This window comes from Pelecanus crispus, chromosome 15 (genome assembly GCF_030463565.1).
Source record: "Pelecanus crispus isolate bPelCri1 chromosome 15, bPelCri1.pri, whole genome shotgun sequence".
Classification (NCBI taxonomy): domain Eukaryota; kingdom Metazoa; phylum Chordata; class Aves; order Pelecaniformes; family Pelecanidae; genus Pelecanus; species Pelecanus crispus.
The window spans coordinates 2672043-2695109 of record NC_134657.1 but is presented as its reverse complement, the minus strand read 5'-3'; the positions used below and the strand labels follow the sequence as shown (position 1 = coordinate 2695109).

The 23067-nt window shown below is 54.9% G+C and overlaps 1 protein-coding gene across 1 annotated transcript; it reads right to left on the bottom strand.

Annotated features, from left to right (window-relative positions):
- Window positions 1–2807: 2807 nt before the first annotated feature.
- On the bottom strand, window positions 2808–21756 carry IGSF21 (immunoglobin superfamily member 21). Its single transcript, XM_075721723.1, has 10 exons — window positions 21573–21756; window positions 21164–21276; window positions 12767–12888; window positions 8665–8783; window positions 7591–7706; window positions 6884–7331; window positions 3765–3850; window positions 3358–3550; window positions 3222–3260; window positions 2808–2881 (listed from the first exon to the last, which is right to left on the bottom strand). Exons 1-10 carry the CDS (start codon window positions 21754–21756, stop codon window positions 2808–2810), a joined length of 1494 nt encoding a protein of 497 aa, XP_075577838.1.
- Window positions 21757–23067: the final 1311 nt, after the last annotated feature.

Sequence of the window (23067 nt, the reverse complement as noted above, 5' to 3'; positions counted from 1 at the left end):
GTGGGTTTTTATGGACCTTGGCCTGCTGAAACATGGAGCACAGAGGGAAGCAAGGGCATTTTCGGCAGGTAGTGTGCTCTGGGTGCTGTTGCCTTCACAAATGGCAGGATGGGGGGGGACCAGAGCCTGAGGCCAAGCTCGAGCTGCGGGGGATGAAGTCGGGAAGGAGGATCCCCATGGCAAAAATGCAGGTCCGCCGTATAAAGATATATTTATCTGTGCCTTGCGGTAAGGAGGACGAGTGGCAGTGTAAGGGAGCAAGGGATGCAGCCGTGGCGTCTCCGAGCAGCGGTGACGTCTCGGCACTTGTGACTTTAATTGAATGTAATTGCCTCTTCCAAATTTTGCTAAAACCTTTTCAAAGTCCCCTGAAATTAGGGAACATCGATAACGCCTCTCCTTGGGGTTTTCAGCTCGCATCATCCCTAAGAAGCGCGATTAATTTTTTACAAGCTAATCATATCTCTTAGGCAGGTTGTCAGCCGCAGATCTGTCATCTCTCATCAATAATGAAACAACCTGAGCAGCTCTTTCCCCCTCCAGCCTCCTGTATTATTCACTGCCAGGGCCTCAAACAACGCAGTGCGTGGTAGTGGGGGAGCCAGGGATTTAATTGATGGCCTTTGTAATTACCTGTAGGTAGGTGGCTGGGGATGGGGAGGCAGGGCTGGTAGGTGGAGGGTGAAGGATGAGAGGGCAGGAGGTGAAGGCAGGGTCCAGCACGGCGTGGGAAGTTTTCTTTGGCTCACTGTTTTGGTGGGGTGGGAGCTCTCCGTGTCCCTCGTCTTGGGGGCACTTTGGGCAAGCAGGCAGCATCTCTGCCCAAAATGAGGAAAGACTCCCGTGTCCCCTCGGTCATCGCTTCGGCTGTGCTGGTGCTGAGAAGGGCCCATCCTGTAGCCTGAGCCATCACCATGGGAAAGAGCTAAGCATCCCGAATGCACACAGAGGGGTGGATTTGGGATGGGGGACCTCCGAGCCCACCAGTCCTCTCCCAGCTGGTGGATGAGGAGGTCACGACGCTCTTGAGATGACACCAAGCAGAGCTTGTTGACGGTGGCACTGCCTCACTAACGCTCCTCATTTCCATGGTTCCAGGCTAAAAATCACCACATTTACATTTAAATGGAGTTTTGGGCGTCTGTAAATCCCCATTTTTCGAAGTGAAAAAGCCTAATGGTTGTTTAATCACATTGGGATGAGGTCCCTGGAGCATCTCCAATCCAGCAAGAAGCATCCACGCAGTGGTGGGGGGCTCTCCTGCCTACTCAGTAGCATGGGGGGGGGTAAACTGAGTCACATGGATTTCCCTAGTTCCCCTAAAAAAAAAGGTTCTCCTAAAAAAATGAAGCTTCCCGTCTCGCCCAGGGAGGTGTAATGGCCTGGAGCACTGGAAGTGGGCTGGGGAGAGAGAGCGGGGCAGGTTCAGGCAGCTGGTCCGAACGGATCCGGATGCTCAGATGCTGCTGCTTTGGGATGAAAAGCGGAGCCGCTGATCCGCCTACATCCCAGCCAGCCCAAGTTTGTCCCTGCATTGCTGCCAGCCCAAATTATTGCGTATGGGAAGAAACGCTTGAGCCACCACGTGTTTGTTCGGCTCCTTTGAGGCTGGCAAATCGCTCGCAGCGAGGTTGGCAATGGAGCATGGTAGGGACTGAATCTGCTTAATAATAATTAATCATAATAGTAATAATAATGCTTAGTATTCGTACAGGGCTTTGGAAAGATGAAGCGCTGCATGGCTGCTGGCTAATCCTCTAGGATTAAGAGTTCCCGGAGGAAAAGGCAGGGGAGTGCCCTGTCCTCGAGCTCCTCTCCCCTCCCAGCATCCACTCCCTGGGGATCCTGGCCCGGGGCTGGATGCTCCCAGGGCACTGTGGGGAGGGAAAGCAGCTGGGCAAACTGCCAGCATCCTCCAGCACTGGGCAGAATTGGGAAAAAAAAACAAAACCAAAACAAACCCACCTGGTTTTTGCAAAAAAGCCATCCGGCAGCAGGATTAATGCTGTAGCGGGATGTGGCCGGCGGCACGGGGTACCGTAGGACTGGCCAGGATCTGGCCGTGCTGCACTGTTATCTGTTTCCATGGCGACAGTGAGCCAAGAGGGATGGGGAGGGTGGCACGGCCCAAACGTGGGCGCAGCGCTTTGAATTCGGCTGGTGCCGCCGCTGCCCAATGGGACACGCGCTGCCCGCTCATGTGTGAGCGCTGACATTTTGGGTCGGGAGCCACCTGTCACTAGAGATTGACTGTCCAGCCCGGGACGAGCGCTGTGCGTGGCTCCCGTCTTCCAGCAAAGCCGATTTGCCCCGGCCAAGGTGCCGGGGTATAAGGCCAGTGATCCGCGGCTTTTGGGCTCCCAGCACCCCGTCGGCGTGGAGGAATCGTCCCAATGTCCCTCATGTTGGGGACACGTGCAGGCCCTACCCCGGGGAGCTGAGACCTGGAGCAGCTCGGTGCAGTGGGAACGCTGTAAATGGATTTTTCCAGGGGGGAATCTGGCTCTTGCATAATAGACACACCCCCCCCAAGACCTTGCAAAAACCTCTGGGTACCCCAAAATGGTTCTGGGTACCCCCAGCACAAGGCAAAACATTAAGCACAGCCTTCTACTGGGGGAGATTTTTCTTTTTCCTTTTAATTAAATTGTCTGAGGAAGCCAAGACACAGACAGAAAGAGACCGAGACTGTAAATAGTATAGAAAAAAAAAAAAAAAGAGAGAGCGCGAGAGACCCGATTGACAGAGGTGTAAATGCCAGGTGGAGCCGTATGGAGGAAGAGGAGGAGGAAGAGGCAGGCGAAGCTTCACGTTAGCTCCAGGATCACTGTTAGGGTGAGCGCCAAAACTAGTCTGAAGCCGCAGTGGCCGGTAAGTGAACCTAGGCAGGAGGAGAAAAGGGATGGGGAGTTTAGGGAGCCGCAACTCGCTGCTTGGGTTCAAAGCAGGATGGGGTCAACACTTTTTTTTTGGGGGGATCCCCCTCCTAAACTTGCTATGGAGCTTGCGTGGGGCAGGCAGGGAGGTCAGGGACGATGCGGGGAGCATCCATGGAGCCCCTTTTGGTGCAAGGACATCCCTGCTGCCGAGGGCAAGGGCTTGGGGCCGTGCAAGGAGATATTGGGCGAGAGCTTGGGGCGAGGCAAGGAGGGATGTGCTCTGCATGGTCCTTCCCTCTCCGGGGGGGGTCAGGTTGAAATACCAGTCCCGCCACCACTCACCATTGGAGTCCTCTGTTCCTCTGGGAATATTTGGGTTTTCTGATGGGAAAGAAATAGCAGAGAGACAGTTTTACTGGGGGGAGGAGATGAGTGAGGATTTGCGGAGGGAGGGGTGACCCCTGCGGTGCTGCCATACCGAAAACGATGAGCCGGGTGTGGGTGTCGGTGGAGCCCAGGGGGTTCTGGGCGGTGCAGCGGTACATGGAACCGTTGAGTTCGGCCGGCACCCGCTCCAGCACCAGCTCCTTGCCGTCGTGTTCGGCGCTGCCATCGAGGAGCCGGCTCCCCACCCGGGTCCAGGTGAAGAGGGGCTCGGGGAAGACTTCATTCTGTGGGGAGATGGGGGGCTATGAGATGGGTGAGCCCTGCCTCGCGCCTGGAGCAAGGATGGGGCACAGCTGAAACGTGCAGAGGTGCACCAATGTAAGGACCATGATGCAGCCCCCGGCCACCAAGCCAACCCCATAAAGTGCTGGTGTGGATGCAAGGTTGTCCATTGGCACGGAATCACCCCATGGCAATGGGGTGGATGGGGATGCTGACCTGGAAGCCCTGCACCAAGATCCGCACAGTGTCTCCGACGCGGGCTCTTGTCGGGGTCATCGTGATCTTCGGGCCCTTGGGAGCAACTGCAAGGGAAGGGGACAAGAAGGGACATCAGCCGAGCAAGGGGTTCCCGGTGCCGGTGGGTGCCCTTGGCCGGGGTTAATAATGGTTTGATGGACAATTGTGGCGAAGGGGCAGCACGGCGTGTGCCAGCCAGGGCGGGGCTGATGGCTGGGTGACTGATGGACAGGCTGATGGACGTCCAAATGATCGATAGGCAGGTAGGCAAGGACCCTGCAGGCACCTGAACAGGAAGACTGCGAGATTGATAGACGACTGTAATGGGATGTGTTGATGGTGAAGGACATATTTCTTAACCAAGCCCCTCTCTGCTCAGAAACAGGGGTCAGGAGGGGTCAGGCTGGTTAGAAGCCGTGGAGATGGGCACCTCAGAAAGGCAGCCCCAGGACAAGGTGGCCTCGGTGAGTCACGCACGAGTGCTGTTAGCGTGGGAGACAGCCACAAAGCCTTGCTGGTGCAAAATGCCAAGGACAGCCCCCTAAAGAGGTGGGGACCCCTTTTCCCACACCAGACTTGGGGGGGCCCTTGCCTGGTGTGTTGGTGGCGGGGAGAAGCAGTGCTGCAGCCAGCCATGGTGGGGTGACACCACACTGGGGTCTGCTCTTTCCTCCCAGCTGGGACGGGGTTGCATGGCTGTCCCTCCTGTGCCATGGGTGGGCTGGGACAGCCCCAGGAGCTGCCTGGGCTTTGCATGGAAGGAACCTTTTGCAGGCTTGAAGGGGAAAACGGGCAGGAGAAGGTTATGCTTTGCCAAAAGTGGGTGTCTCATCCTTTGTATATTCAAGCACTGCCGTGGATGGGACAGGCTGAGCCTTGACATCACCCCGGCATGACACAAAGGGACAAACAGCCATCAGAAAGCACGTTGGTCTGCAGTGGTGGACGCTGGCCCTCGGAAAGGGCATCTGCGCCCCAGGATGCTCTGCACGGATGTGTGCCGGAAACCATGGTTGTGCACGGCAATATCCATGCAAGATCCCTCCCTCCGGTGTTGGAGCAGGGTGATGGGCTTTCTGTATCGAAGCAAGTGGTTTGTCTTGGTTTCAACGAGGCTTTTATTGGGAGTGTATATATAGTGCATATATGCTATTTCTATATAGGGAGGGGCTTAATGGGGGATCTGCTGTGATGGTGCCAAAAACATGGGTGTGGATGGTGGTGGCGGGGGGTCCAGTGAGGTGCATAGGCTGGAGGCATCTTAGGGGATGAGGAGGGCTGTGGATTTGGGGGGGGGGGGGGGGGGGGGTTGGGGGGGGGGGGGGTGTGGGTGAGCTTTGCCGTTACAGGTATTGGAGCTACTGGGGGACGAAGGAGCAACCCATCAAAGTCTTGGCCTCATGGGAAGCCCCAGAGAGTGGACACCTAAGCTGCAGAAGGTGTGAAAACGCAGGACTTAAGATTATTTTTTGGCCGGTTGTATGCTGGGACAGAGCTTTAATGCTCGGTGGGGAGGAACAGATAATGGAGGGCCATCTATCAGCAAGAGACCTGCTGCCCTCCTTGTTGACTGCCAACCTCCCGTTGACCTCCTCATTGCCACCAGCCTCCCACTAATTGAGGTCGCTGATGAGCTGAAGCAAAAGAGATGGAGCACCAGCTCCGAGAGGCTTGTGCACACTTGTGCCTGTGCCAAAGACAGGTGGAAAGCCAACGAGGCGAAGCTCTCCAGGAGATGGTGCATCATTGCCGATGCAGCGAGCCAAGTGCCCTACTTGGCCAGAAGCAAAGCTCAGTCTTCTCCACCCAGCTCGAGGGGAGGAAGGCTGGAGCAGCCTGCCCAGGAGGGTGCCCCGAAGCTGAGGCAACCCTGGTGAGGAGCTCAGCCTCTTCTGACGGGGAACCAGGAGAAGGGAGGGGAGCCCCAGCCTTACCTGGGGGCTAGCTGACCAGCCAAGGTGGGGGCAGAAGTGAGGGGGCTCACTAACTACTCTGTTCACCAGCTTCCATGGTCACTTAGGGAGCTTCTGCTCTACTAGGGTCCTGCGCATGCTGGGAGCCAACGGGGTGGCCCTGGCCTTAATCCCACCACTCTATCACAGCTGGGGCCTCATCAGCCCCACAGGCTGCCCCTATGCAGCAATCCCCACTGGGATGAGTTGGGGGGTGATGGCCAACAAGGGTCATGGGTATGTCCTTGGGTCTCCTGGGACTGGGTATAAATGGATGGAGGCGACGTCACTATGGGATGAAGGTGTCCCCCGCTGCCCCAACATGACCCCAGTCCAGAGGAGCTCCTCCATCCCATCCCCTCCCAGAGTTACACCCCATAGAAGGTAACATTAAAGGGCTACCAACTTCCTCACCTGCCCTGCAGGCAACCAAGGCAAAGACCCATCAAACACCACGTCCCCCAACAGAGCCCCCACCGCCAGCTTTAACACCCCCCTCCCTGCTCATCCCTACACCCAGCGCAGCCCTGGCTCCCCCCTAAACCAGCCCCTCATTGTCCCCCCTGCCCCGGTCCCATACCTCCCCCCTATACGCAAACACCCACCCCCTTCTCACTGAGGGGGCTTTTCCCAATCTAGGGCTGTGCCCACATTACCCCCTGCCACTGGCATCGCTGCCGGCTCGTCCCCCCCCAAAACTGCCCTCGCCCTCCTGCTCCCTGCACCCCCTGCTGCCTCACACAAGCCCCCCATGCTCTGTCTCTCCTACAACACACAGCAAACCCCTTCTCTTGCCTGATGGACCCCCCCCAAAACCCGCTGCCCTCACCTTTGCTTTTGCGGACCCCCTATATCTATCCACCTATCCATCTAGCCACCTCCTATCATTGTGCAGCCCTACGTGGCACCCCACTTTGGCCTGTGGGTGCCTGAAACCCCCCAAAAGAAAAGCAAAAGTGCAAAAAGGGAAAAAACCAGAAAAAAGCAAAACCATGTGCAACAAATGAAAAAAAAAGAAAAAAAATTAAAAAAAAAAGAAAAAAAAAGGCAAAAAAAGAAATTTGCCAAAAAAATGCAAAAAAAAAGGCAAAAAGTGCAAAAAAGCCAAGAAACCCCCCCAAACACAGCTGCAGCAGCTGCACTTACCGAGCGTCACCTCGGACTGCATGGGCATGGAGAGCGCCGGGTGCTTCACCTCGCAGCTGAAGAGCGCCTCGTTGTCGATTTGGGGGTTCAGGGTCCAGGTGAGGGTGGCCCGTGCCTCCACTGTCCCGTCGCTGACGGGCGCGTGCGTGTGGCGGAAATAGTAGATGGGCTCCGCCACGTGCACCCATCGTGGGAATTCCCGGCTCACCACCGTTTCAGGGATGGCTTCGGTGGCAGGACCCCGCTCGGCCGCCAGCCCCCGTGGGGGGTCTGCCGTGGCTGGGGGTCGCCCGCCTCCCACCTCCCCTTCGGCTGCCAGTGATTTTGGCACCTTGGTGTCATCCAGGTCACGGTGAAGGAGGTTACGGGGTGCCCAGCTCCCGGCGCCGGCCGGCAGCTCCGGCAGCGGGGTGGCCTCGATGGGCTCCCCGTCCCGCTTGAAGTACACCTGCGTGGGGACAAAAGGGACGGTGAGGCCAGTGGGGACAGCCACCACCCCAGACATCCCCAGCATCCCATCCCCTTGGGCAGCTTTGGGTGGAGCTCCTTCCCAAGGTCCCCACGGAAAGATGCTGCAGGGCAAGGTTTGGGGAACAGGCAGCGATGTGCCTTATTTTGCCTCCAAAAGCAGCACATACATATTTTATATATATATTTTGATGTTTGCTTCATATAGATATGAAAGATAACTCCCCCCAGGGGCTCACCAGAGGGGCAGGCTTGCCACCGGAGACCACACACACCAGGGTGAAGTTCTGTGCCTGGTAGCGGCTGAAGGGCGCCGGCGTGTCGGCAGCGAGCACCGAGATGGACGTCGGAGGAGCTGACGGGGAGCAGAGCCAGGGCATTAGCACAGTGTCCTCAGCACCCACCCATCCTCATGCCCATCCTCATCCCCATCCCCATCCTTGGCCTCGTCCCCATCCCCATCCTTGTCCCCATCCCCATCCTTGTCCCCATCCCCATCCTTGTCCCCATCCTCATCCCCATCCCTGGCCTCGTCCCCAACCCTGTCCCCATCCCCATCACCATCCCCATCCTCATCCCCATCCCCGTCCTCATCCCCATCCCCATTGCCGTTCCTGTCCTATTCCCCATCCTCATCTCCATCGCCATCATCATCCCCATCCCCATCCCCATCCTCATCCCCATCCCCATCCCCATCCCCATCCCCATCCCCATCCCCATCCCCATCCTCATCTCCATCGCCATCCTCATCCCCATCCCCATCCCCATCCCCTTCCCTGTCCTCATCTCCATCGCCATCGCCATCCTCATCCTCATCCCCATCCCCATCCTCATCCCCTTCCCCGTCCTCATCCTCATCTCCATCGCCATCCCCCTCCCCATCCCCATCCTCATCCCCTTCCCCGTCCTCATCCTCATCTCCATCGCCATCCCCATCCCCATCCTCATCCCCATCCCCATCCCCGTCCTCATCCCCTTCCCTGTCCTCATCCTCATCTCCATTGCCATCCCCATCCTCATCCCCATCCCCATCCCCGTCCTCATCCCCTTCCCTGTCCTCATCCTCATCTCCATCGCCATCCCCATCCTCATCCCCATCCCCATCCCCGTCCTCATCCTCATCTCCATCGCCATCCCCATTGCCATCCCCATCCCCATCCTCATCCCCATCCTCGTCCCCATCCCCATCCCTGTCTCCATCCTCATCCCCATCCCCAGGGATTGGAAAATGAGCCAAATCCCTGCTGTTCCCCCACCCTGAGACCCCACAGCCCTTTCCGCTCCGGCCCCACCCAGCCGGGGGCTGCACTCACCCATCACATTGAGGAATATGTTCCCAGAGGCCAGGACCACTTTCTCCCGTGTGGCGCGGTCGTAAATCCCCACGTGACACTCGTAGGGACCGTTGTCCGAAATGCGAACCTCGGGGAGGCTGGGGAGGAGAGACGGGGCTCACCACTTGCTCCTCCCTCCATCCCAACCCCATTTTCCTGGGGGATGCAGCGGTCGGCATCTGGATATCAAGGTGTTGGACGGGGTTGCTTTTTGCCAGCGACGGGGATCAATAAACTATTAATAACCGCAAAGGCTGCAGGAGAGAGCTGTGTAATGCGGTTTAGCAGCTGGAGTTTACTGGCACTGACAGCTCCTCGGGAGGGTAAGTAATTGCATTATTGAAAGGAGAAGCGTACGGGAGGTAAAGGCACCGCCGAGAGCAAAAACCTGCGAAGCGTGGACATTAAACGCCTGCGAAACGCTGCTGTTAAAGGCTCAGCACTGGCCGTTACAGACTGCTTGGGCAATGGATCGGCTGTAGCAAAGCGTGGCGGATAGGAAGCATCAAAAGCCCAAACTCCAAGCAAACCCAGAGCACGCTTTGATCGATATATTAGCTAGATTCTTTATATATATATAAAAAAAAAAACAGGAGAGGAAGAGATGTGCAGAAGGTTGGTGCTGCTAGAGGTGGAAATGCTCGCTGCCGGCTGCAAAGGAGCCGCTTTGCTGACTGGCAGCATCCCGCCCTACCAACCGGCAGCATCCCGCCTCACCGGCAACAGCATCCCACCTCACCGGCAACAGCATCCCACCTCGCCGGCTGGCAGCATCCTCCCACCTCCCCGGCAGCATCATCCCACCTTGCCGGCAGCATCATCCCACCTTGCCAGCCAGCAGCACCCCACCACAGCAATAAGGATGGGGACAATTCCCCCACGGAACACCCGGCAAGTCACCTCCAGCTTCAAACCCCCCCCACTTTTCCCGACAAACCCAGGCATGCGCCTCGTGGGGCTTCCCCAGCCAGGGAAGAAACACGGCGCTGGCTTGCCGGATCCTTTCCGAATGCTCCTGGCTGCTTTCCCATGCCTCCTCCTCGCCGTGCGAGCCCCCTGCCAGCACAAACAAGCCCCCGTCGAAGCGAACAGTCGCTTGGCAGCTCCTTTTAATGGCCACAACGCTTTCAACTAAGCCACCGCCATCTGTTCCAGCCTCTAATTACCCACACACGGAGCGGGAAATCATCCACACCCTATGTTAGCGGCACGTGGGAGCGGTGCCGGCAGTTTCGGTCCCCGCCAAGCTGGGGACCCTCTCCATCCCGGCGGCTGCCCGTCGCTGCGAGGGACAAGCCCTTTGGGTTTGTGCACGGATTTGGGTGTAAAATGGTCCTAATTGGGTCAATTTGAGGCTTTGGCGATCAGTAGGGACCGGAGGGAGGGGACCCCCAGTGCTGCAAAGCCAAAACGCTGCCTGTCATGTCCTTTGCGTCCTCTAAGCATGCTGGAAAGAAAGAAAAAATTATATAGATATTCATGAAGCGGTGCCTTACTCGACGAGGGTGGGTTTTTAATCACAGGAGGGGAAAAAAAAAATCCAGGGTTGGATATCTCCCGGCTTTGCTCTTCACATCTGAGCGGGCAGCGTTCAAAGCCAGTATGAAAAGAGGCAGCCCCGGCAGCCCTCTGCGCCGCGCAGATAAGAGCCGCGCTGCCCGGGATAACGCTCCGTGGGATGGCACTGCCGTGCCCGTGCTGTTACAAAGATTAAAAAAAGCTGGAAATACAGAAGAGTAAAATGAAAGGGAGAGAAATCCTGAATGGGAAGTGACTGCCCCGTCACCAAACCCTTCCCAATATTGCTTTTCTTCTTTGCCAGAGCCCAAAATAAGGCAGGACCCCCCCCCCCCCAAAAAAAAAGCGTCAAGCCAATGATTCAGAAAATGAGCTCTTTTCATACCCTCTGAGAAATATCTCCTTTCTCCCCAGGCATGTTGCTGTTTTCCTCTGAAAACAACTGCGTGAAAAGACTTTTACCGCGAACATGCCTGGCTCCATGGACGATTTGCCGGCGCCGTGCTGACGATTACCGATGCTTTTAAGTGCTTGGTCCTAGGGCGGTGAAATTTTCTGCTCGCAAATTCTATTAGTTCTACAATACGCGGTGAAAGGGAGAAAACCGGAGGTTTCTGAGCCAAAAAAACCCATCTGCTTTGCCTCGCTGGGACGGTGCAACGTCCTTGTCCCTTGCTCAAGGGATGCTCGTGGTCGGGATGTCTCGCTCTGTGCACAGGGGGATGTTTTATTCCAGCTTAATTCCCCGACTTTCCTGGTGCTCCCTGCTAGAGGAGAGCAATGGCTAAATCCAGCGCCGAGCAAAACTGCTGGGTTTATGGCAGGCAAGCGAGGTTGTTGAGTTAGGGAATGTGTAATCCATTCGTGAAGCCGCCAAAAACGTCCTTAAACAATAATTAGTCGTGTCAGAAATTTGTACAGCATCCAAGCGAGCGGCTGAGTGGAGCCTGCGCTACATGGGAAAACAAAACTCAAGGAGTGGAGCAGCCCCTGAGCATCTCCTGAACGTCCCCCTGAGCATCCTCTGAGCATCCTCTGAGCAACCCCTCAGCACCCTGAGCATCTCCTGACCTTCCTGAGCATCCTCTGAGCATCCTCTGAGCAACCCTTGAGCATCTGCTGGCCCTCCTGAGCATCCTCTGAGCAACCCCTCAGCACCCTGAGCATCTCCTGACCTTCCTGAGCATCCTCTGAGCATCCTCTGAGCAACCCCTCAGCACCCTGAGCATCTCCTGACCTTCCTGAGTATCATCTGAGCATCCTCTGAGCAACCCTTGAGCATCTGCTGACCCTCCTGAGCAACCTCTGAGCAACTCCTCAGCACCCTGAGCATCTCCCGACCTTCCTGAGCATCATCTGAGCATCCTCTGAGCAACTCCTGAGCATCTGCTGACCCTCCTGAGCATCCTCTGAGCATCCTCTGAGCATCTGTTGACACTCCTGAGCATCCTCTGAGCAACCCCTGAGCATCTGCTGACCCTCCTGAGCATCCTCTGAGCGCCTCCTGAGCAAGCCCTGTGCATCCTCCTGAGAAAGCCTTGAGGGTCCTGAGCAACCTCTGAGCATCCTCTGAGCACTTCCTGAGAAACCCTTGAGTGTCCTGAGCAACCTCTGAGCATCCTCTGAGCAATTCCTGAGCAACCCCTGATCATCTCCTCTCCAGCCCTGCTTTCCTGCTTCTTCTCCACTCTACATTCACATTTATTCCCATACAACCATCTTACACAATTTCTCTTGCTTATTAAAAAAATAGTTCTGAGTGTAGCAGAAAAAAACAGGAAAAAACCCTAGAAATTAAAATTTCAAAGAATTAGAAAGAAGTCCACACTTGCACACATGCTCATCCGCTGGGATGAGCCACGCCGAGCCCTTTCCAACCCGGCCATGGACATTTGCAGGTGCAAAGCATCCCATCACCTTGAGGAAACGACTGTATTTTCCCCACCATACACAGAATTTTTATTACCCCACGCTGAGGAAAAATGAGCTTTGAAATCCGATTAGCAAATTCTAATTTAAAAAGGAAACAAAGGAAAAAAAAAAATCGTGAAAAATAAATACATCACCCCAGCCTTTTTGCCTTGAATTAAGTCTCCCCCTGACATTTTTTTCAGGCTCGAGTTTTGTTTTTATAACACCGGCAATAAAGCAAGTGTGTAATTAGTAATAAAGCTGACACCCCTGCAAGTGATTTCGCACTTGGAAGAAAAGCAAAGACAAGCTTCCACACTGCCTATTTTTTATATATTTTCTTTTTTTTTCTTTTTTTTCCCCCCCAAGCTTTGTTTTTCTCTGCCCATTTTCACCCCTGGAAATCTCCACCGATGTCACCTTTTCCCTAGGGACAAGCAGGACCATAGGGACAGACCTCAGATATTTGGTGACGGCACATTAAGGGACAATTAGAATTTCTTCAATGCGATAAAACCCCACCAACGGCAAAAGAGGACGCACACAGGCTTGCCATAATACCCTCAACTGCCCCCAAATGGGGACAAATTCCTAAAAATAGGCATTAAAAAGCAGCTGACGTGCCAAAGGAGGTGATATGGGGGTGACTTACCGCACGGTGGACTGGTAGACCAGATCCTCCCTCTTCCGATAATTCTCCATGTGCGAGAAATTGGTGGAGAACATGGCATCGAAGGTGAAGATCTTCTGCTTGATGGTGCCACCGTCGGTGACCTGCAAAAAAAACCCAAAACCATATACCAGATGCCTGTGGTCACTTTTGCAAATGCACAAGCAGCTTTGCACCTGCTTTTTAAGTTTTTTAAAAGATTTTAAATTTTAATATTTTTATTTTTAATACTTCTTATTTCCCTTATTCTTATTTCCCTTATTCTTATTTCCCTTATTCTTATTTTGAATATTTTTATTAAGATTCAATAAACGTTATTTATTTATTAGGAGCCCGCCGAGATTAAAAGCAAAACCCAGGTGTTTCTGCCTGGTTATCACGTCGCCAACTCCGATCTCCAGCCCCTTGTTGGGGTTGTAAATTTTAAGTGGGAAAAGGCTCTTTTTAGGACCGGGGAGGACTCGTGTGTCCCCCAATGCCTTCAGATTTATCTCCCCCTCTTGTGAGGAGCACCATTTAGTACAAAATTAAGGAGGAAAAAGCAGAGGAAAGCAATGCAGATGGGAGCCGGGCATTTTGGGGCTAGAACAGCTCAGATCGATCCATTGGAGGGTTAGAGTAGTCTTTTTTTAGAAAACCAGGCACAGGAGAAGGGGATTTTGGGGATTAACCCCCCAAAACCAGCATCTCTTGGGAGGAAACCCCACCGCCCCCATCCAGCACTTCTCTCCCCGCTTGGGCGAAACTCGGCTGTGACTCCAAATTTTCTCTTTTCCTCCTTTAATCACAAAAAGGAAGGGGGGGGGGGGGGGGAAAGCTGTCACTAAAACCACCTCTTCAAATTTATTCGCTGAGGCTGAGGCTTTTATGGCAAAGAAAATACACACTGGCACGGACGTGGAATAAAGAACTGTGAGAAGAATTATCGGAGTTGTAAATCTCCGGCCTCGGCAACGAGGGGAAGTTTTCAAGGACGCGTCTGATTTTTCCTGACTTTTATTTATGCCCTGGGGTGGGTTTGGGGAGAAACCTTGGAGCTGCTCCCGGATCGAGAAGCTCTTTGTGTTTCATCTCAAAGGGTTTTCTAGGGATTATTTTTGAGGATGCAACAGAGCGGTTGCTGCAAGGCGGGATGCTCAGGGGAAGGGGCGCGGTGGAGGTGATCCCCATGGACCAGGAGTTTGCAGCCACGGGTTACCCAGCACATCTGGCCAGATGTGGGCAAAGCCGGAGAACATCAAGCTAGATCCAAGGATGGGAGTGGAAAAACGCAGCTCGAAGCAGCCGCTCGCCCCCCGGGACCCCTCGCATCCCCAGGAAGATGCACGGCAAGGGAAGGTGCCGCAGCGCGGTCGCATCCTCGGGGGATTGCAGGCAGTTAATAGGCTCCTATGAAAAGGCGCACGGAAAATAGTCTTTTTTCAGGGATTAGACCTACTTTCAGCCTTTTATCTGCACCCTAGGGTCAATTTTTTGGGGGGAGGAGCTACATATAAAGTTGTCGGTGAACCCACGGGAGCGGCCGAGCCCAATGCTTCTTGCTGGGGCAAAAAAGGATGATAATTCAGCAGCATCCGATGGCCATTGCCCCAAATTACGTGCCCACAGCGAGGGGCGGGAGGAAAAGGGGTGCGGGGAGAGGAAAAGGTGCATTTAAGGCACTGGAGCCGAGCTCAGGCAGCCTGAGGCTGCCTGCTGCATTATTTATAAAGCCCAGTAAAAATCTTATTCCTGACAAAAAGCCGGTGATTGCCACTGCGAGGGGAGACATTAACCTCCGGCTCCTTCCCGCTGTCGCCGAGGCAGCCCTCTCCTGCCTCTCCCCCCGTTGCTCTCACCTTGCCGGCGACCCGGCAGTTTGCTGTCCCCAAAATACGCTGGCACCATTAATATTACCGGAGCGTCTTGCCGGGATGCTCGGTGGGTTAGTTAAACACCCGGGAGTGATGGATGGGGGACCAAGGGAATGCGGGGGAGGAATTTTGGAGGACAAAGTGGGTTGTAAAAGGACAGGACGTCTCCGTAGCACCCTGGGGCACGGGGCATCGCCGGGCTCTGGTCTGGACTCTGGTCCTGGGGCTGAATTGACACCCTTTCCCCGAGCAAATGCAAAAAGCACTTGCGATGCAAGAGGGAAAATACCCTACAGGGGCTGCAAGGGGTGACTGCAGTGCCCAGCGCGCTTGGGGGGTAGCGCCGGGGTTTGCAGCATCCCACGTCGCAGCTGCTGGGAGAAACGCATCACGCTGGAAACCCCCTTTTTTAGCTTTTTTTCTGCCTCCCTCCCCAGCTCGCTCAAGCATCCGCATTTAGCTCAGCTGGCTGAAATCCCTCCTCCTGCCCTGGGCTTGCTGGACCGCTCGGTCCTACCTTGCTCAGAGCCACCCAAAACGCCGACCAGCATTAAATTTGGCTTCCAAAAATACAGCGCAGTTGATTTATTTGCCCAAAGCTGGGTGGTTTGATCTCAGAATGAGCACCACGACCCATCTCCACCCACCAAAGGGCAGCGCCCACGCCGGTACCCACTCCCCAGCATCGCTAAACCACGTGCACGATCAAATCGATATTGCAAGAGGGTCGTGCAATTTTGGGAGGCGCAGCCCGGGCTCCCCGCCGCCGCCTCGGAGCCGGAGCGATGCCCTCGCCCAGCGGTAATAGAGAGCTCAATAAACTGTGCTGATGCTTGTGACCTTCTCTCCCCGCCTGAGCATGAGGAATTAAGAGAGTTCCCCATGCTGACATTTAAATTATCGTCTCTGAGGCGCAGAGACGACCCAGCCGGCGTGCAGATGAATGGCACGAGTCAGACCTCTCGCAGTTACTGGCCCAAGATCTCTCCATCAGTGGCTTTGCACAAATTTTAGAGAATCTCTCCTCAGCTGTAAATCTCGAGAGTTTTTCCCTGAAGGGGAGCAAGGTTTATAAATTGGAGGCGCAACCTGCTGTGAATTGGGTTGGCTTGAAAATTTGGGGGCGGGGGCGGGGCTGTGAATTTCTGCTGCTGGAATAGGTGAGGTGGGAGACGCTTTCCAGGAGCGAGCGGTAAAAAAAAACCATCCCGGTGCAGCCGGGTGGTCATTGCCTCCAGCCTGGCTCCTCCCGAGCATCCCCAAACCAGCATCTCTAAATTTTCAAAGCCTTTTATTTTTGCTCTGGGCTTCCCCAGCAGCATCGCCCGGCGTAGGAAAGGCTTGCAACAGCTTCAGCACGTCTGGTGCCCTTCGCTTGGCTCCTCCACCCCGCCTTCCCCCTCCCCTGGAGCCGGTGCTGCTGTGAGCAGTGACTTTATCACTGTCACCAGCAACATTTCCCGCTCGGAGCCGCCGCAGGAGCCGCCGGCCGGGGCTGTAATGTCTCATTTCTCCTAATGGGCAGTGGCAGAGGAAGCCCCCGCGGGGACCGCGCTTTGTCAGCATCGATCAGGCGGCTCAGAGCAACGTCGCCAACATCTGTAATACATCGGCCCCCGCTTGCCATGGCCGCGGGTTTTGGAGCCCCGGGGCATTTGCTGGGCAGGGACCAGCCCGACGATCCCCTCGGCGGAGCAAAATGCTTTGCAATCCCTGTGCACCGAGCTGAGGAGCTTCAAAACAAGAGCTGTTGCATGAAGGATGGGGAGAACGGCAGATGGGATGAGAGGGATCCCCGGGATCATGGTGTATGTCCCCTTGCCTGCAAAGGCCACGTTAATGGGTGCTATGGAGAGAAGCGCTCATGAGTGGGTGCTGCAATAAGCAATGCCCATGCAGCATGGGTGTTAGGGAGAGCAATGCCCATGCACATGGGTGCTACGGAGAGCAATGCCCGCGTGTGATGGGTGCTACAGAGAGCAATGCCCATGCAGCATGGGTGTTAGGGAGAGCAATGCCCATGCACATGGGTGTTAGGGAGAGCAATGCCCATGCACCATGGGTGTTAGGGACAGCAATGCCCATGCACCATGGGTGCTACAGAGAGCAATGCCCGCGTATGATGGGTGCCACAGAGAGCAATGCCCGCGCACCATGGGTGCTACGGAGACCAAGGTCCATACGCCATGGGTGCTACGGAGAGCAACGCCATGCACAGGCGCTGCAGACAGCAACGCCAGCCCCAGCTCTAAGTTATTCTTCTTGCTAATTAGACTGAGCACCAAACTCTAATTAATCAAGGCAGAGCGACTCCCCCCAGACCCACGGGCTCCCCTCCGTCCCCAGTGCTGGCTGCTCTACATCCCCAGGTGAAACCCCCGGTCCCCGCCGGGCAGAGGGACGGTGAGCGTGGGAGCGCTGCTCTCCGCCGGGGAATCATGCCCAGCCCTCGCCTGCCACCAAAAATCTGCAAATCACTTTTTTGCAATTACCATCATCTCATCCGAGCCCCCGGCTGTGTGTACAGGCTGGCTGCTGCCGGCTGCCTGCTTCCCCCACTGCTGCCAGATGTCTGTACAGAGCCAGAACAGAGACCCAGAGGATTTTCCCTCCCTCTCCCACTCCTGTATTATTTTTTCTTAGAGCTCTGCACTGCTGCAAAAAGTAATTTTCTCTCTCCCCATCCCTTGCTGTGGCGTGGCAGTGACCATACTAATCAGGTCTCGAGCGCGACCCCCGAGACGCCTGCGATGGGAGCCAGCTAACAGCTTGACAGCTCCGTGTCTTCCCGGACTCATTACAAGCTCGTTTGCAAGGATGCCACCACCCTCGTCTCCTGCAAGGGTTTTTGGGCACTCGCCTAACACACAAGTGGTTCGGACCCATGTTTGCACATGTTCTTGGGCAAATCACACCTTCTGGAGATGAATTTACCACACAGGGGGGCGGCTGGATATTAATTAACACCTTTGCAGATGCTGCATGTTCCTGTTTATGCCGTGAAAAAGCCCCTTTGCTCATCCCAGATCTCCTCGAGTCTTCTACGTTTCAAGCGACCCGGAGCGGCAGCTCATGCCGAGGGGTTTTCTGACCGAGAGAAATGTTCCCTGCTCGCCGTCCCTCAGCCATGGGGCTCCCAGAGGAGCTGCTGCAGAGGGGGCCCAGGGGGTGCCAGTTTGCAGCACAGTGCTTCTCGGTGAGGTTTTACCTGCCTTACCCGTGGTAAGAAGCCCCTTTACTCCTCGCAGCCTTCAGCCTCGGTGTGCATGCACCCCAACGGGCTATGCACCCACCCCATGGGTTATGCACGCATCCTGTGGGTCATGCACGCTCTCGACAAGTTATGCACGCACACGGATGGGTTATGCACGCACCCCGTGGATTATATGCACGCTCTCGACAAGTTATGCAGGCGCACGGATGGGTTATGCACGCACCTCGATGGGTTATGCACAGACCCGATGCCTTATGTGCGCACCACATGGGTTATGCACGCTCTCGACAAGCTAGGCACGCACACCGAGGGGTTACGCATGCACCTCAACAGGTTATGAATGCTCCTGACAGGTTATGCACACACCTTGATGGGTTATGCATGCTTCCAATGAATTATGCACGCACCCCATGGGTTATGCACCCACCTGGCACCCCGACAGCTTATGCACGCACCCTGATGGGTTATGAATGCACCCTGTGGGTTATGGATGCACCCTGATGGGTTATGCACCTACCCCATGGGTTATGCATGCACCCTGATGGGTTATGCACCCACCCCATGGGTTATGCATGCACCCTGATGGGTTATGCACCCACCCCATGGGTTATGCATGCACCCCGATGGGTTATGCACCCACCCCATGGGTTATGCATGCACCCCGATGGGTTATGCACCCACCCCATGGGTTATGCATGCACCCTGATGGGTTATGCACCTACCCCATGGGTTATGCATGCACCCTGATGGGTTACGCACCCACCCTATGCGTTATGCACCCACCCTATGCGTTATGCACCCACCCTGATGGGTTATGCACCCACCCTATGCGTTATGCACCCACCCTGATGGGTTATGCACACACCTATGCATTATGCACCCACCCTGTGGGTTATGCACCCACCCTGATGGGTTATGTATGTACCCTGATGGGTTATGCACCCTCCCTGATGGGTTATGTGCCTACCCTATGGGTTATGCACCCACGCTGATGGGTTATGCACCCACCCGGTGGGTTATGTACCCACTCTGTGGGTTATGTATGCACCCTGATGGGTTACGCACCCACCCTGTGGGTTATGTACCCACCCGATGCGTTATGCACCCACCCTATGCGTTATGCACCCACCCTATGCGTTATGCACCCACCTTGTGGGTTATGCACCCACCCTGATGGGTTATGTACCCACCCTATGAGTTACGCATTCACCCTATGCATTGTGCATGCACCCCGATGGGTTGTGCATGCACCCTGGTGAGTTATGCACCCACCCTGATGGGTTACGCACCCACCCCATGCCCTGCACCAAGCCGCTGCTGAGTTTGCTGCCACACTCCCCTTCTTTTGCCTTCCCCGCCCCTGCGACCCGCCGTGCACCCCTGGAGCAGGTCTGCATCCTGAAACTCAATGAGCTCACTCTGCTCCCTATAAAATAAACCAAGGGAAACGGGAGCCCCAGCGAGTCCCAACAACCACCCTGCTCCACTGCTCCAGTGCCGCGCACAAAGATGCTGTCAGGATGATTTACAAATGGCATAAATATAACTCCCCAGCCCCAGCATCTCCACACCGGCTCGCCCAAAACCATCCGTCACCTCCTGCACGGGGGAGCTGCGACTGGGGGTTTGGGCAGCTGCAAAAGTCCATGAGTGAGACAAGAAGGGGGGGAAAAAAAGGGAAAAAAGTCAAAAATCAGGAGGGAATTTGGGAAATCCCAAGATGCTCTATGAAAAACCCAACGTGCTCTATGAAAAACCCAACTTTCTGAATGCGGGCAGCTCCCTGGGAAAGGAGAAAAAGGGAAGGGGGGGTAAAAAACCTGGAAGAAGGGGGGATTTGCAGTGATAAAAATAAAAGCTGGGTTATTTTTTCCCCTCCCACTCTCTCCGTGGTTTCTCAGAATGTAATTTGCTCGGCCACCCTGGCGCGTCATCCTCTCACCGAGGGCTCCAGCACCCCTCCGTGCAGGGGGGATTATGCAAATCCAGCCCCAGCTCACGAGAAAGTGGGTTAATCCAATATTACCAAGTGGAAAAGGGAAGGAAAAACCCAGTGGAGATGGCAGCACCAGCAGAAGGAGCACAGTGCAAAAAGCCTCCTCCCCAAAATACGGGGGAGGCGAAGCCAATTGCAAGCTGCAACTTAGGGTTTGGGACAGTTTTTGGTGCTTGCATCCCCTACACACATAAATACACATATTTATAGCAAGCAACAGCCAGGACTCGATGGAAATACTCCTGTGCATGCACCACGCTCCAGCAGCTGAATATATATCAGTCCAGAGAGCACCTTTTCCTATTTATAAACCTGCCTGGATGCGAAGAAGAGCCTTAAGGCAGAGATGCTCCTTGTCTGGGGAGCAGAAACAAGATGGTAAAACCAAGAAAAAAATAGCCTGTGGCGAAGGGCGGCCGCTTCTTCGGATGCCACCAGCCCAATTAGCCCTTTCCTCGCCTCCTTTGCGAGCAGACGTGCCAGCAAAGAGCTGAGTTTTTCCCGTTCTGGAAAACTTCTCAGTTTTCTCTGATCAAACCACTGTGGGGGGGTTATCTGTGTTTGGCAGCTTATCCTGAAATTCCCTGCAGAAAGCCAAAAATACTGCTCTGGACCGGTATATCCGAGGCTTGGTCCAGGCTCGGTGCAGATGGGAGTGATGCTGGTGGGGGGGGGGAAGCTACAGCCTCCAAATCCCCCCTCCCCAAATCAAACCAGATGCTATAAATCTTGCTCTGCTCCAGATCAGCATCCTGCATCCCTGGGTATTCTGGGGACAGGGATGGGAAGGGGAAAGGTTTTTGGGGGAGGCTCAGTGCTGAGCTCTCCCATGAAGAGCCCAGCACTACTCCCCAAGCCCCAAACACCCTCACTTTTGCATAATTTCCCCCCCAGCATGTAAACTACTGTCTTTTTTGCATAGTTTCACATCCAACATGAAAATCCTCTTTGCACAGCAGTGCTGACCCAAGCCCTCAGCTCCCAAAACCCGACCGGCACCAACCCTCGGCGCAAAGCCCCCAGCACCAAGCCTGCCAACCCCAAATCCACCCGGAAAACATAACAAAACGCCTGGAGAAAGCTGATGGAGCCTTCAAGACGACTGCAAAGGCATTTTACATCTCTCCCCCCCACCCAGTTTTTCAAAGGCCAGCCTGCCTGCCCGCTTCGCTGAATCGATATTTCCATCAGCGCGAGCGCTGTCTGCCTTTCTCTCCGCCATCCAGCCTTGACCTTCTGTTGTACAGGAGCAAAGCGCCCGGGTGGCTTCATGTCCCCGTCCCCACGGGCAGGGAAGAGGCACCGGGGCCGCTTACCCGGTACCAGACGATTTCCCGCATCTTCCCATCCGTCTTGAAGTTGCATTTCAGGGTGACAGCATCTCCCACCACCACGGGCGGCAGCGGCTCGATGCTGACTGTCAGGTAGGCTGGAAAAGTTAAAAAAAGGAGAAAAACAGACGTGAGTTACCAGGGAAGGATGGGGCAGGGGGTTAAAATGCTGTTCTCAAATGGTTTTATGGTATTAATAGCTCTGCTATGGGGAGCAAACACTGGCTCCATCCCATATAGGGATAACCCATGGGCAAGCCCATCAGCGTGGTATCTTGCCCGCCTTGCAGCGATGAATTTTGGCTGCTCCCAAGGCACCAAAAAAGCACCAGCTGGGGAAAAATCCTTCCTGCCCTTATTTACCAGCTTATGGCACCAAAATGCGAGGACTGACCGTTTCGCTGCTTCTCTCTCCGGCTTTGCAAAACAGCCCACATTTGCCCAAAGAAACCCTGGGTGCCCGGATTTTGAGGCTCGCCTTGATCCACACGCAAAACCCTGATCCCACCGGCCACCTTTCCCACCTGCAAACTCAAGCCCATCCTTTCTACCGAGATATTGGCTTTGACTTTGTCCATTATCTGCCCCACACTGGTTCTCTCCCCATGGCAGACCAAGTTCCTCCACTCAGGCTTGCTTTAAAACCCTCTAAACTACTCATTTCTCACGGGAACGGGTCCAACAGATTAATCAGAGGATGGGCAAAGCCCAGCCTGAGGTTTTACAGCCCAGCCGTGGCCCACAGCCTGCTTCTTCCCCATCTCTCCTATAGCTGGATGCGGGATTTGTCCTCGCAGCAGAGGGAAAATCACAGCACGGGTGGCTCCGTCTGGCTGTTTTCTCCCCGTTTCCCCTCGATTTGCTGCAAGACTATTGCAGGAGCATGGAGCAGCCAGGGTCAGGAGGGCAGCAATTGCAATTCTATTTTATTTTCCTCTATTTCCTTCTGCTGCTGGAAGATGCCAGATTGACAGCCTGGCAGATCTGAGCCTTGCTTTAGCATCCTTGCCCTGACCACACCCATTTGACACCAGCCGCAACCAGGGCACCCCAAACCAGCCCTTAACCCACTGCAAAAATCCATTTTTTTTAATTATTGCTTGCATCAGGTGGAAAAGCAACGCTGGAAAACCCCAGAGCACCTGGAAAATGGGAGCAGGTTTGGAAATGGGGCTGCAGAAACTGAGACTCCTTTGCAGAAGATCCCCTGAAAGAGGGAAAGGTGATTTTATACGTCCCGCAGCCAGCGATTCGCGGCTCGCATCACTTGTAAAACAAGTTGCCGGTGTTTTTGCAATAAATCTCAACCATGACCTGCGGGAGAGCATGCTGCACGCACATGTGCCTGCTGTAACAGCAAGGCAGCGTGGCCTGGCATATTGAGCATGGGGCTGTAAAATTCAAGAAACCATCTTTGCGCTGCAAAAGTGGGCTTGCTGCTGCAATCAGCTGGATGCAAGAAAATTTGGAAAAAAAGGGGATTTTTTTTTTTTTTTTTTTGGTGGTGGTGAGTGCTGGAGAGTGCTTTGCAGCATTGCACAGTGGGTGCATGGGAGCCAGCAGCGCCGAGCAGGGACAGGGGCTAAATTAAGGGCTGTTTTCAGCCCTGAAATGGTGCGCAGCAAGATGGGGTTTAATTTTGCACCTTTGCAACCCCAGCACGACGCCTCCCTCCTTGCTGACAGCGACTCAAATCCCCGCCAGCAGCCACGCTCATTCGGGGCCGGCTTCTTTGCAGGCTCTCTCCTCGCCTGGACAGGGTTTATTTTAGCACGCTAAAGCGGGGATTAATTCCTTGCGGCTGCCAACGCAGCACGCAGTCCCCTCGAATTCGGGGCTTTGCAGATATAGGGAGGCAGCGATGGGAGAGGGAGGAGGAGGAGGGATGC

Coding starts and splice junctions, on each gene's coding strand:
- IGSF21 (XM_075721723.1), bottom strand. CDS start 21,756: ATGGACAAAGTCAAAGCCAATATCTCGGTAGAAAGGATGGGCTTGAGT. Junction 12,889..21,163: donor GGGAAATCGTCTGGTACCGG/GTAAGCGGCCCC, acceptor TTTTTTTTGCAG/GTCACCGACGGTGGCACCAT. Junction 3,551..3,764: donor TCTTGGTGCAGGGCTTCCAG/GTCAGCATCCCC, acceptor ATCTCCCCACAG/AATGAAGTCTTCCCCGAGCC.